The 12,725-nt window shown below is 39.1% G+C and overlaps 1 protein-coding gene across 2 annotated transcripts in view; it reads right to left on the bottom strand.

The window, feature by feature from the left end:
* The window catches only part of LOC125466113 (G protein-activated inward rectifier potassium channel 1-like), a 60,038-nt gene that overhangs the window by 27,197 nt on the left and 20,116 nt on the right, over nt 1-12,725 (bottom strand). For both annotated transcript variants that reach the window (XM_048560269.2, XM_048560271.1), the window contains exon 2: nt 6,365-6,581. In XM_048560269.2, coding sequence (XP_048416226.1) covers nt 6,365-6,581 — 217 coding nt within the window. The remainder of the gene's footprint in view (nt 1-6,364; nt 6,582-12,725) is intronic.

Raw genomic sequence — 12,725 nt, 5'->3', positions numbered from 1 at the left:
GAGGAAAGGGGAATTGGGTCTGGTCAGGAGGTCTGTCACAGGAAGTGTGGAAGTTGAGTCCATTCATATTTGGTGGCAGATAACATGGGGGGGTGGTTAAATATGATTTACTAGGAGGGCATGTGATGGGTCAGGTATGGGTGTGACAGTGGCTATGATGAGTATCTGTATAGAATACAGGGAAGGTAGGAGGGGGAGGGAGAGTCAGAGACTGGATGTAGGGGAGAGTAGGAGGTGTTGAATTTGTGAATATCGGGGAAAGATTGAGGAGGGATGGGGGGTAGTCAGGATTTGGTTCAGGAATTCAGCAGGATCCAGTGCGAAGTTTAGTGCTGTTTGTGTATATGTGTCCAAAGGGTTATTGTGGGGCAATCAGTGATGAGCCCAGCTGTGTGTGTGGGATGGGGGGAGTGGTGGTGGTGTGGGGGGTGTTTAGTCTAACCGTTAGCCAAGAGATACAACTGTATTTATTCCACTCACTTTTTTGGCTGACTATTCGGCTAGGTGAGTCAGAATCATCCAAAGTTTCTGACTCAACAGAGTTGAGGAGTTTTGGATGGTTCCAGACACCAGATCTTTGCCCAATGGAATTTCCAACTTCCCTGGAATGCACCCAGCATTGCAATGGGAGTTTTACATACTGTGTGCATTTCTAGAAATCAAGCTGGAACTCATAGCCTTCTTCGAGGTGAAGATTCACCCATAGCAAAATACATGGCTATATTTTTAGAAGACTTTTTGTCAAGGCAATATCAGAAGACCTGTGGCACTAGCAATTAAAGTTGAGGAATAAGCTAGCCCCAACCTGTATTGTCAGCATCTGTAGGGTCTTGTAAAAGTAAGATAATCCATATAGACTTTGCAAGGGCCTTTACATCAGAGGAGCAAAATCCAGAGCACTAACCCCTTGCAATTTCTTTCCATCACAGATCTGGGAGTAACTTCAGAGGCCAATGTCGAGAAGCAAGAGATATAAAGTGTTAGGGATGGCACTGATTGGGACCTGCTCAGGGGTCAGGGTCAAGGTCAAAGTAGCAACCAAACTCCCAAAGACAATGAACAAGATCACTTACTTTCAATTTGAATATTTCCTCCAGGACCTCCGCATCCCCAACCTCCCGTAGAGGGTGTGAGGGTTCAACCATTGTTTTTTTATTGGCCAGAGAAGGACCTGAGATGTCTTTTAGTCAAGCATCCAGTAGGACTATATCTTGTGGCATTCTGCATAGGTAAATGTCATGCTGATTATGTTAATCAGTTGTTCTTTCCTATATCTATATACTCCAGTAAAGTCAATGGCAAAGGCAAGCTTAATACTAGTGTAAACACTTCCAGTACAGTGAAATACTTCAAGTGCTCCAAGTTAAGATGGAGAATAAGACCCTTATACCCTCAGGTCGCTTGCTACGATACAGCACTTATGTCATGGGCATGTATCTTAAAGGTATGACTATACTGTGTATACCATGTGTGGAATTAAACTATGTCTCATAAAGGTATACTGGCATACTGATTGTGAGACACAACACGATAGATGGTGTCATTTCTAAACTTGTGGTTGTACCACACAGAAGGCAAGAATACTTGACATGAAAACTGATTGAAAATAGCGAAATGGTTTCCATTTTCCAACTCTGTCAAACTCACAAAGCTAATACAAAACAGATCATAAAAATGTTTCTTTTATGGCCCAATCATAGGAATTAGAAAATACAGCCAACATGATAAAGCAGGCAATAGCTCCTAAAAACCACTAGCTAATAAAATGTAACAAATAGACTTTACTCCTTTTATTGGGAGAAAGGCAGAAGGAAAATTTATAGCTGTAGATCACAGATAATGGGCAGAGCAGACTAATCAGCTTCTTCCAGCTGAGGGTAAATAGTTTGATTTTGAGATCATCAAAGACTCGAACCCTAAAGGTAACCACTCAGTATCCACCTCAATCATAATAAAACTAATTCTAAAAAGAAAATCCCTTTGAATCACTATGGAAATTAGAACAATATCACTGCTGGGTTTATAATGTGAGTATTCTCAGAGAGCAACGGGGTCAGGAACTGATGGAACATAGTGCTGCCAGCTACTTTGTCACCAAGCTCCTGCTTTGGCGCTCTTTTCAGGAAGGCCAGATCAGGGATGAATCTGATATTTTCTAATCAATTTGTCCAGAGATGCTATGGCTTCCAGAGCAGTTGAGATCCGAACTCATACCTCCTGGTCTAGAGGAACAATACCACTGTGTCATAGGAACTTCTAACAAGAATAAAGCAAGCAGTGGGTAGCTTGCTAATTTACAAGGCAAATAACAGCCAATGATCAGAGGTGAAATGGAATCAACCTGCTTCCCCACAAAGTGCTTGTGATGTTGGAAGGAAAGTAGCTGTCTAAATTTGTGCTCTCGGCAACAGTATAGGAAACCAGGTTGCAAGATGATTTTGAGGCCACTCTGTCTGCTTCCCAACCTGTCTGATCATAGTTGTAGCCACAAACTGCCCTGTGAAAGAAGTCTCCCTCTGTAGTGATGATTGATCATGTGTGCCTAAAATATTTTTCAAATACTTTAAAAGTGCTGAGTTGGTTTGAGAGTGCAGCAAGTTAGGGTCAGGCACCTCCTTCTCCCTTGGCTGCAATGGCTGGCTCCAGTGCCTTCAGTCCTAGGGGACCTCCTATTGCCCCTCCAGCAAGCTTCTCATCTGCCTTTAATTGGTTGGCAGCTTACCCTACGTTACTCTTTGTCCAAAGTCAGCAGGAATTAATGTGAGATAACAAGGTGTACAGCTGGATGAACACAGCAGGCCAAGCAGCATCTTAAGAGCAGGAAAGCTGATTCTGATGAAGGGTCTAGGCCCGAAACATCAGTTTTCCTGCTCCTAAAATGCTGCTTGGCTTGCTGTGTTCATCCAGCTCCACATCTTGTTATCTCGGATTCTCCAGCATCGGCAGTTCCTATTATCAAGGATTAATATGAGATTGCTTACTCCCAACACAGGGCAGTGATGGGGCCCACATTTAAAGCAAATGTTGGTGCCCCAACTCAAATTGAAAAGCCCTGCCTCAAATTAAATTCATAAGATGTTGCTGGACTGAAATGAAAATTTCTGAAAGCCTGAAGGACATTGCTGTGTTGTAATAATTCCCAGATACTCTGTCTTCTCCACTTCATGGCTAGGGAAACTTATTTAAAATATAAAGAAGTTGATACAAGAACAAGTACAATTTCAATGTATTCAACTTGTGTCCTGCAAACTTCTCAGAAAAGCATGAGGCCCAAATTTTCTCTTCAGCCCATTGGTGATGTGTGTTTGATAGGCCAGACCTTGCACCCATTCTTTCCCTGCATCCCTCACTTGCTCGACTCACCAGGCTCTGTTACATAGTGAACTTATAGGCGAACTTGCAATAGTGCTTTGTGCCTATCCCAGGTCAGAAAAATTAATTGCAACAGGGCTTTGATACGTGTAATTTTTCCCAGTTCATTCTCTGCAAGTTTGCAAGACCATTGGTATCTTACATTAATTCATAAATGAAGAAGCTATCTTGCTTGAGCATGAACTCATGTCATTGCTTTGAATTGCAATCTTCTCCAAAATATTTGAGTGACATAAAAGACAGACGCAATCGGTGTGCTCTATTTTTCAAAGCTCTATTTGTACTGTATTTTACATGGCTCTCATTTGACATTTTTACATTCATTCTAGGTAAGAAGGATCGCAGTCCCTAACATATTCTATATATGTAGGCAGTTTAGCTCCTTAAATGAGCTCCTATTTTAGTTTCAGAGATAATGGGAACTGCAGATGTTGGAGAATCCAAGATAATAAAGTGTGAAGCTGGATGAACACAGCAGGCCAAGCAGCATCTCAGGAGCACAAAAGCATACGTTTTGGGCCTAGACCCTTCATCAGAGAGGTCTAGGCCCGAAACGTCAGCTTTTGTGCTCCTGAGATGCTGCTTGGCCTGCTGTGTTCATCCAGCTTCATACTTTATTATCCTATTTTAGTTTTCTGAGATCTGAAATGTAAAAGTCCAGGGTCTGATCTGACAACCCATTGAAAACCCACCCACTTCAGGAATTAAAATGAGGCCCGGGCGACGATGTCAACCAATGAATTGTAAATTGAGGGTTGTCTGTTCTTATGCAAATCTGGGTAGCAATTATTTATTAGAAAATAAAATAGTTACAGTAAATGTGAGCAGTAATCACAGCCAGTACTGTACTGATGAAATGGAGGAGAGCAGTGGCGAATTACTTTACTTCAAGTTTGTGATTTTGTTACGTGAGCTTATTCATGTGAAATAGATAGACAGGAGCAAAAAGGAAAAGCTCCTGTTGTTCGGCAGAAAAACCTCATTTCTTTATTAATCAAAACCTCGCTCTCAGGAACATCTCACTAGAATACTTCCTGTGAGATGCATACAGTCATTTTGTGGCTAGAGGACCTGGTAATACTAGTATTAGCAGCAGAGTTTAAATTGGCTGCAGGACAAAACACTCCGATAGAAAGCAGCAGAAAACTGCTTGTAAAATTAAGCAACAAAATACAAAATCCAACTTGATACAATCCTACACACACTAGCACAATATTATTCTGGTTATAATCAAGGAAATTCAACGCCACTCATTTAACACCCCTCTGTCGGTTACATCAAATATTTTTATTTCTTTTAAGCAATCAGCTACCGCATTTCAATTCAAACATGTAGTTAACTAGTTCATTATGAATGAATCAATTATGTGGGTTTCTTGAATGAAAGAAAGAGGAATTTTATTACCCATTAGCCTGGAGAGAAAAAAAAGACACAGCATCAAACACACACAAACTCAGTTAATATGTTAAAAAGGAGAGTGTGTCTGGTTCAGATAGGAAGAATACTGGCTATGCAGTTTAAATGCCCCTTAGTGGTTTAAAATATTTTAACTTGAAACCATAGGTATTTAATTATTGATTTAGACCTCAGGAGTTGCAGAAGTTGTGGGTATCTTTCAGTTCTCAGTGAATCATTGTTTCCCCAATTTGTTGTTTATTGAGGTGTTGTATTCGAAGAGCTTGAAAGAAACACAGAGATAGACATGCATCTCATCTTGTTACACATTTATGTGCCTTCTCTCTGCTTTGTTGCTCAAAAACAACTACTGAAATATGAAATATAAATTTGTTTATTTACTTCAAAGTCTGATTCCAGTGTCAAGGGAGCTATTTATCTCCCAGTTTTTAAAATACCATAGAAGTATGAACTAAAATAAGAGATATAAATGTCTTGATGCTGACTGAATGGCTCGGTTTTGACATCTTTACATAAACCTGTAATTTCAGTGCAGACAGATACATTTATTCCACATTCGTCCCCAGTACTTGCCTCATCTGTGATCAGGTGATCATAACACCATTTTAGGACAGTATTTGTGCTTTTCCTGAGATGATTTAAGTCTATTAAAAGGTCTTGGTTATAACAATCAAAATGGTGGAAGTTAAAATTTCATAGTCCATTTTTTCAATATTGAAACATATTTTTAGATTGATTGTAAATTTATTTGGGACATCCTGAGATAGGCATTATATAAGTGTAAGTATTTCTTTCTTCTCCCTGTCTGAAACAATAATTCTAACAGTATTTTTGGTGTAACTTGTGAAAATATCTAGGGGCATTCAGTTTGCCATAAAGACATTACAAGTAAAGAGGAATTACAGAGGTCAATTTTTTTTTATTAAATTGTCAGAATGAAAACAATGGTGAGATATGTCCTTGAGTCACTGGATTCCCTTGTGGTGTTGTTTCTCCATCCCACAACAAGTTGAGGTCTAGAATTCCTGAACGTTGACACAGTAGCAATTGCTCTATGAGCATTTATTAAAATGTTATCAGAAGATTCCAGTCCAAAAAAGAAAGTTAAAATATTTGCTACAAATATACTAATCATACAATTACTTATCAGCATCTCCAGGCTTTGGGTAACTCAAACTGATGGAGTCTTTACTAACACAATTCTATGCTACATCATTGAGTTGTACCAGAGCAGTAGAAAACCCCTGTTCATCTTAAAAATTCTTAGTTAATCTAAACTTAGTTAGGCACTTCCAAGAGGTTAGGAGTGGCAAAGAACAAGCTTATTAGTGTACTTCTTTCAAAATATTGCAGTAGCAAAAGCACTACAAAATCTTCTCCATCAAACAGCACAATAGAGGAAAGTTAAACAGCTTCCAAAATAGAAGGGAGCAAGGGAGAGAAATAGCCCGTAATGGGACAAATATCAACTTTTAAATGTTTAAGGAGCTTGTTAAAAAATAACTGTCTGCATTATTTTGAAAAGTAAAGAAGAAATGAAAGATTTCAATGCTGCACAGACGTACAACAGACTCACCGGTAGTCTCAACAATTCCTTCCAGAATCACCACAATTTCAAACTGGTCACTTCTCAGGGATCGTTGAGACAGGTCAAAGAAAGGACTTTTAGGATTTATTTCATGGCAGATAGTCAGAGGTGACACCAGAAACAGTTGGTCCGCACCAGTTCCAAATCCCACATCCAACTCACACTGATCCAAGGGCAGGAACTCTCCTTCTGGGGTCTGCCTGGACTGAAGAAGAGAGATAAAGAATATAAAATTAGATTCAGAGCTAGTTCTTTTTCTTGTTCCTGTTTGCTCATTTAGCATTTTCCTAAGCCTTCATAATTTACATTAAGCATATGTAATTCTCACATATATTCAAATCTGTGGACTATTAACTCCTTCTTAAAGTAAAATATTTATTTGTAAATCTTAGAAACCAAATTTGATCATATCCCCACCATCAATAACTATCACAGAAAATGTTGCAATGATCTATTCACAGTGCAAGAACAGAAAATAAAAGAATAGGAGATAAAAAGAAAATATGTGAGCTAACAGCAATGAATAGATTAAATTATAGAATTCAATCATTTTCAGCTACACTTCATGCAATGTATTTAATGGCAGCCTCAAACAAAAGTTGAAGCAACACAGCAGAGATGGAGGTCATATTGCTATGAAAAGCCATTCAACACATCACACACAAATGCACTTCTCCAAAGCCATTTGCAGTTACATGTTACCCATTCACCACATGTATTACACAAAGCAAAGAAAATTGTAATTCATTAACAGAACAGTGTATTAATTATAGTCAGTCTCACTTTCATCAGTCTCTGTGTATGCAATTCATCCATTATCTCTAAAATGTTCAGTTATTTCTCTGATGCACATGTGAGTTCTTATTATCAATTTGTAAGGAGTTATGCATTCCTAAGGTGATGTTCATTCCCTGAGGAATATTTTTCCCATGGTGAGTGCCTAAACAGATTAAATTATTTGGCTATAACAGTCAATGTTTCGGCTGGTTGACATTTCCACATCATGTTGAGCTGTTGTTAGTTTTTTTTTATTGGAGAGTGTAGTGTTGGGCTTAAAAAATGATATCTTCAAACCAGATCATTAAGGATTAATCATTAAGGGCTAATTGCTCATGAGAACGAGCAATTGAAGCAAAGTGGAAAAATACATGAAAATTGGTTTGATGCCTGTTTTGGCCCGGAAGTAACTGCTTAACCATGATTATCTAAGGGCAACATTTTTTTATGGATCCACCTGGAATTCTTTCAACTTGTTTTCAGCACAACTGAATGTCTGGCAATGCACTGAAAGTAGTATGAAATGGTGATTCAGCAAGTAATCTTAGATACAGAGTAATATTAATATTACTCTTTGCCCCACTCATTGGACTTTTCACCATCTGGTTAGGGATCGTGAAACCAGTGCCATGGAATCTGAGATAGAACTCTGAGTGCCACTGTCACTAAAGTTTCCGATGGGATTCACTTGTTTGTATTTAGATGCGAATTATTTAGTTTAAGCTAATAAATTCACTTACTGATTTACATATGTCTCTAATATATAATAAGTAGTTTCAGCTAATACATTTGGTTTGAAGCGCATGTACCTACTTGTATTCAGTTTGATCAGAGGATAAAGAACAGATTAGGTACTTTCAGCCTAACAATACACTTGGGTGCTACGAGCATTGTCTGAGGGAAATGTTCAAGAAGGAGGATATTATGCTGGGGAAACATTCCATATCCCAGACTTGTCCTGTGAATGATGGGTTCGGTGAGCAAGCAAGCTGATTGGCTGGACTGGGGGGATTTGGAGCAAAATCGCACGTGACTACTCCATGCCAAGAAGGACTGTCTGGGGGAAGTAGGTTTTCCAAAGCAAAGCAAGTATGGTGCCCAAAAGGGTGGATGCTGCCGACCAGCCTCTGTATGTTGCCTCAGGAGGTGCAAGATTCAAAGGAGGTGAATGGTACATCGACTGCCTGAGCTGCCTGCAGAACAGCAGAAGGCTGTGCTGGCAGAGGATGGGGGGGTCACATTGGACCCTGTCCAGCATAACAACAGAGTGAAACCTGGAAAGTGAATCCAATAAAAGGCCACTCTATATCATCTTCAGCTGATAGAAAGAGAGAGAGAGAGAGAGAGAGAGCAAGAGAGAGAGAGAAATATCTACGATGACCCACCTTGATACTACAGGTATACTCCAGGTGTTGAGTGAATTCATTTAGCCATTCCATTGGTCCAGTGAGTCAAAGGGTGCTAGACAGTGAATTAGTTGTGTGAAGCTACAGGGCACATGGTCTTTTGGGCTGTTGAAAATTAGCTTAGCACAGCAGCTACAAGCCTTGAAAGATGGACTTTTGAGACAGGCCATCCTCAGGTAGGACTTGATGAGAAAAAGCTGAGCTAATGTGACTGATAGTTGAATAAAAGGTAATCATATAGGAAATCAAAACACCAACATAATGTTGTGCCGGTGTACTCAAGCTGCTGGTTCTGGAATATAAATCATTGGATGGAAAGCTATCTAGACATCTCACTCTCATTATGGTTAAAGGAAGAAAATGTTCTCAAAGTTGTAGGAGGGCGGAGAGACCAGCTTTTGTGTTTGACTGAGGCGATAAATCATTTCTGTCTAGATGTGAATTCATTCAGTGTCCATAGTCTCTGAACTGTTAATTTTTTGTGATGTGTTTATTTGTGTTTTCGTTTGTTGACTGCCAAGATCCTGTCTTGTGTCATTTTCACGTTTCTCTTCCTGGATTTGAGATCTGGGGAGGTTTTAAGTTGATTTCCCTTTAAGGAACTAACAGTGTTGTGTAAAAGAAAACCCTGTTCTGGAGTGATAATGGGAACTGCAGATGCTGGAGAATCCAAGATAATAAAATGTGAGGCTGGATGAACACAGCAGACCCAGCAGCATCTCAGGAGCACAAAAGCTGACGTTTCAGTCTCTCTGATGAAGGGTCTAGGCCCGAAACGTCAGTTTTTGTGCTACTGAGATGCTGCTGGGCCTGCTGTGTTCATCCAGCCTCACATTTTATTATCTTGGATTCTCCAGCATCTGCAGTTCCCATTATTACTGATACAATTTTAACCTCACTGCGAAGCCTCTTCCAGGGATGCCTAGCCTGAAGAAGTTACCCTCCTCCCTCCGGACCAACCTCAGGGAATCACTCTCCCACTGCACCTCTCTGATGAAGGGTCTAGGCCCGAAACGTCAGCTTTTCTGCTCCTGAGATGCTGCTGGGCCAGCTGTGTTCATCCAGCCTCACATTTTATTACCCTGTTATGGAGTGTTTCTGTGGAATTAGTTTCTTTTGGACTTGGTAAGAAAAGGTACCTCTTGAAATTAGTTGTAGTTACATGATACCAATTAAAGATAGGAAATTAAATGGTATAACTTATTTCCTTTTTCCCTAAAACAGGGTGCTCTGTATGTTGCATTTGTTTAAGGAAAGATACTTGGTAAATTTCAAAGGCTTCGTGATTGAATTCTTACTCTTGGAATTTCATTTTCTGGCCGGAATGAACTTCCAAATATCATTGTGATATATGAGTGAATCCTTAATTCTGGTTATGATTTGCTCATCTTGAATGTTTTCTGGTGTGAACTGGTGCTGTGAATAAAATAGGGAAAATTGGAAATTTGGAAAGGTAATTCCCGCTTCTGAAATCTGAGAAAACCGATGTCAAAGAAATTGCAGAAGGTCAAAACCAACAGAGGAGGTAGACTTTTGCTTTGTTGAGAATGGAATAATAACACACACGGCTCTCATCTCTGTTCAGGAAGAGGATGGGGTGTGGCTGTTGATGTTATTACCTCCAAGAGCCTTCACCCAGTGCCTTCAGATCAGCGGTAAGCCATCTGCATCTTTTCAGAGAATTTATATATTCAATATATAGAATTTTTATCAAACAGATGTACCCATTCTGCTTGAATCAGGATCGATGGATACTTTTTGTTTTCCCTGAAGATAACAGCAGATAGAGAAGGTTTCTTCCCAGCAGCTTTGAATTCCTGAATTTGTCTGCAGTCTTCCACCATTACAGCTGTACAGGCTGGATGTTTGTGCCGGGACTGATGATAAGGCGGATTTCTCCCTTGACATAGCAAAAATCAAAACATGCCAGACAGAAATCCGTGAACAGACAGCAGCTGGGTTTGTTATCTTGGAAGACAAGGCAAGTAACCTTGAGATTCAAGTTGGTACCATTTCATGCACTGGTCTACTTCTGTGTAATGAGTCGCGGCCGGTGTGTAGTTTCACTCAGGAGCTAGAAAGGGAGGGCAAAGGACTATGTCCCTGGCACACAATTAAGGAAGAGATCAATAAGTACCTTTCTCCCAGTGAAGCTGAAGAGGCCTTCTGTGAAAATTGGCTTGTATTCAGAGTTCCCTTGCAAGTTACATTTTATATATTAGTCTAAATCAGTGCTTAAACAGGGAGTAGTCCTATAGCATCATTGATCAAAACATTGAAATCCTATTTCATTGGAAAGCTTAAAAAGTGTTTCTTTTTGTTAGAAGCTACTGTCAAGAAGATGCTGAGAAAAAAATGGTTCTTAAAAATAACTAAACCTTTTTGGAAGACATCCAATTTGAACTCAGAATTTAGAATGAGAAATACTTTGCCCGTATACTTGCTGTGTTTCTTTTGAAGGTGGTCTTAGAAGAAAGATCTGAAAAAAATGTTTTCTTTACGATGACAGAGATTTTGAAGTACCTGTTTGAGATTGTCAAAAGTTTTTTTTGACTGTTTTGAACTGAGTAGGTGAACGTGTAACATGGTTTCACCTGGCGTCTAGGGCCCTGGTCTTTCTGAGACCAGCAGAGTTAGCTCTTCTTGCTGACAGTTTAAATCTTCTCACATACCTTCTGTGTGTTGAAATGTGTTGTGTGGATAATTTTAACCCATTGGGCTTCTTCCAGGGCCACAGTGGATTTCATTTGTTTTGTTTTTGAACAGGTTTCAAGAACACAGCAAGGGAGCTGGAAGTCTTGTGAAGACTTTGTCTTTGGAAACAGGAGAACTCTGAAGTGACTATATTTACTTGAATCTTCAATGTAAGTACATTGTTAAAAGCCAAGAAGCCTGGATGTAATTATTTCTAGAATTGGGATTCATAAAATTGCTTGCTACAAGTTGCTAGTTCAAGCTCACAATTGGGAAATTCAGTTGAAATTCAAAGGGCAAGTTAATGTAAATCTTCACATTTTAATTTAGAACAAGAACCAATGGAAATAGTCCAAGTGGATTTAATTTGTATCAGAATAAAATGGGATAAATTGTTTGTGAAGAAATTAATTGACCACGAATGAAATTTGTCAGCCCAACAACACTGCTGTAAACAAAAGAAACCTGTTGCTTTCAATATTGAACTTGAAATAACTTTGAAAGAAGGAAAATCCAGTATAATCTAGTGAGTTAGATTTTAGAAAGAACATCAAGCAAAATTTGGTAATGCTTGAAATCACACAGTAATAATGTTTGTCTCTTTTAAAACTATCGCAAAATATGCTTCTTTTTACTGTTTACTCCAGACAATAAGAGTTCCTGAATCACTTATAATGATAAATAATGAGGGTCACATTTAGAATAAAAGAATAGTGACAGGGAAAAAGTGACGCAACATCAAATGGAAATGGGAAAGATTCATCTTGGGCACATTTAAATGGAATATATCCAATGAAATCAAAGCATTGATAAGATTAGATAATCAAGTTTTCTCTTGGAGTTGTGTCTGCCCTTGCGGTGAGTTCTTTTCAAGGGCGCGGAATTTCCTGATCTATCCACCACCCAGAACATTGGGACCAGGTGAGAAGGATACACAAGCATCCTCCATCAACTTCTGATCTTTTGAAAGAATGGCTGAAAGTCAATAATGCATGGCATGATTTTGGGATACCGATGAAAGACTCTAAAAATGATTGCTACATCTGAAGTAACAAACATGATGGAATGCATGGTGAAAATGCACTGAAGTACGGGTCTCAGACAAGTATACCTCATTGACAAAATGGTTATTGTGTGTTGGATGAGCACAAAAACAACATAGTTTGAATGATAAGACACTGACACATAATTCATTGAGAATGAAAGTGGTATTAGTGAAACAGAGGTAAAAATTAAAATAAAAGGGAATTGGTTATAGTGTCATAATATTATAGAGCTGGAGGGACGTACTCTCTGGGGGGACTTACGGTGGTCTGAGTGGTGTTATCAACCAGACCAGACCGTATCAAGAATATAGCCTAGGCCCTAAAGAGCTGTGTTCCAGATGCAATTCAATTGGTCAAACTACTCAGTGTTAAGTAAAACATAATTTATTCAGACACTATTGTTAAAATATAACAAAACAAAGAGGA

Source organism: Stegostoma tigrinum, chromosome 31 (assembly GCF_030684315.1).
Source record: "Stegostoma tigrinum isolate sSteTig4 chromosome 31, sSteTig4.hap1, whole genome shotgun sequence".
Lineage (NCBI taxonomy): Eukaryota > Metazoa > Chordata > Chondrichthyes > Orectolobiformes > Stegostomatidae > Stegostoma > Stegostoma tigrinum.
The sequence above is the reverse complement of the archived record's forward strand: the minus strand, read 5'-3'. Positions and strand labels throughout refer to the sequence as shown.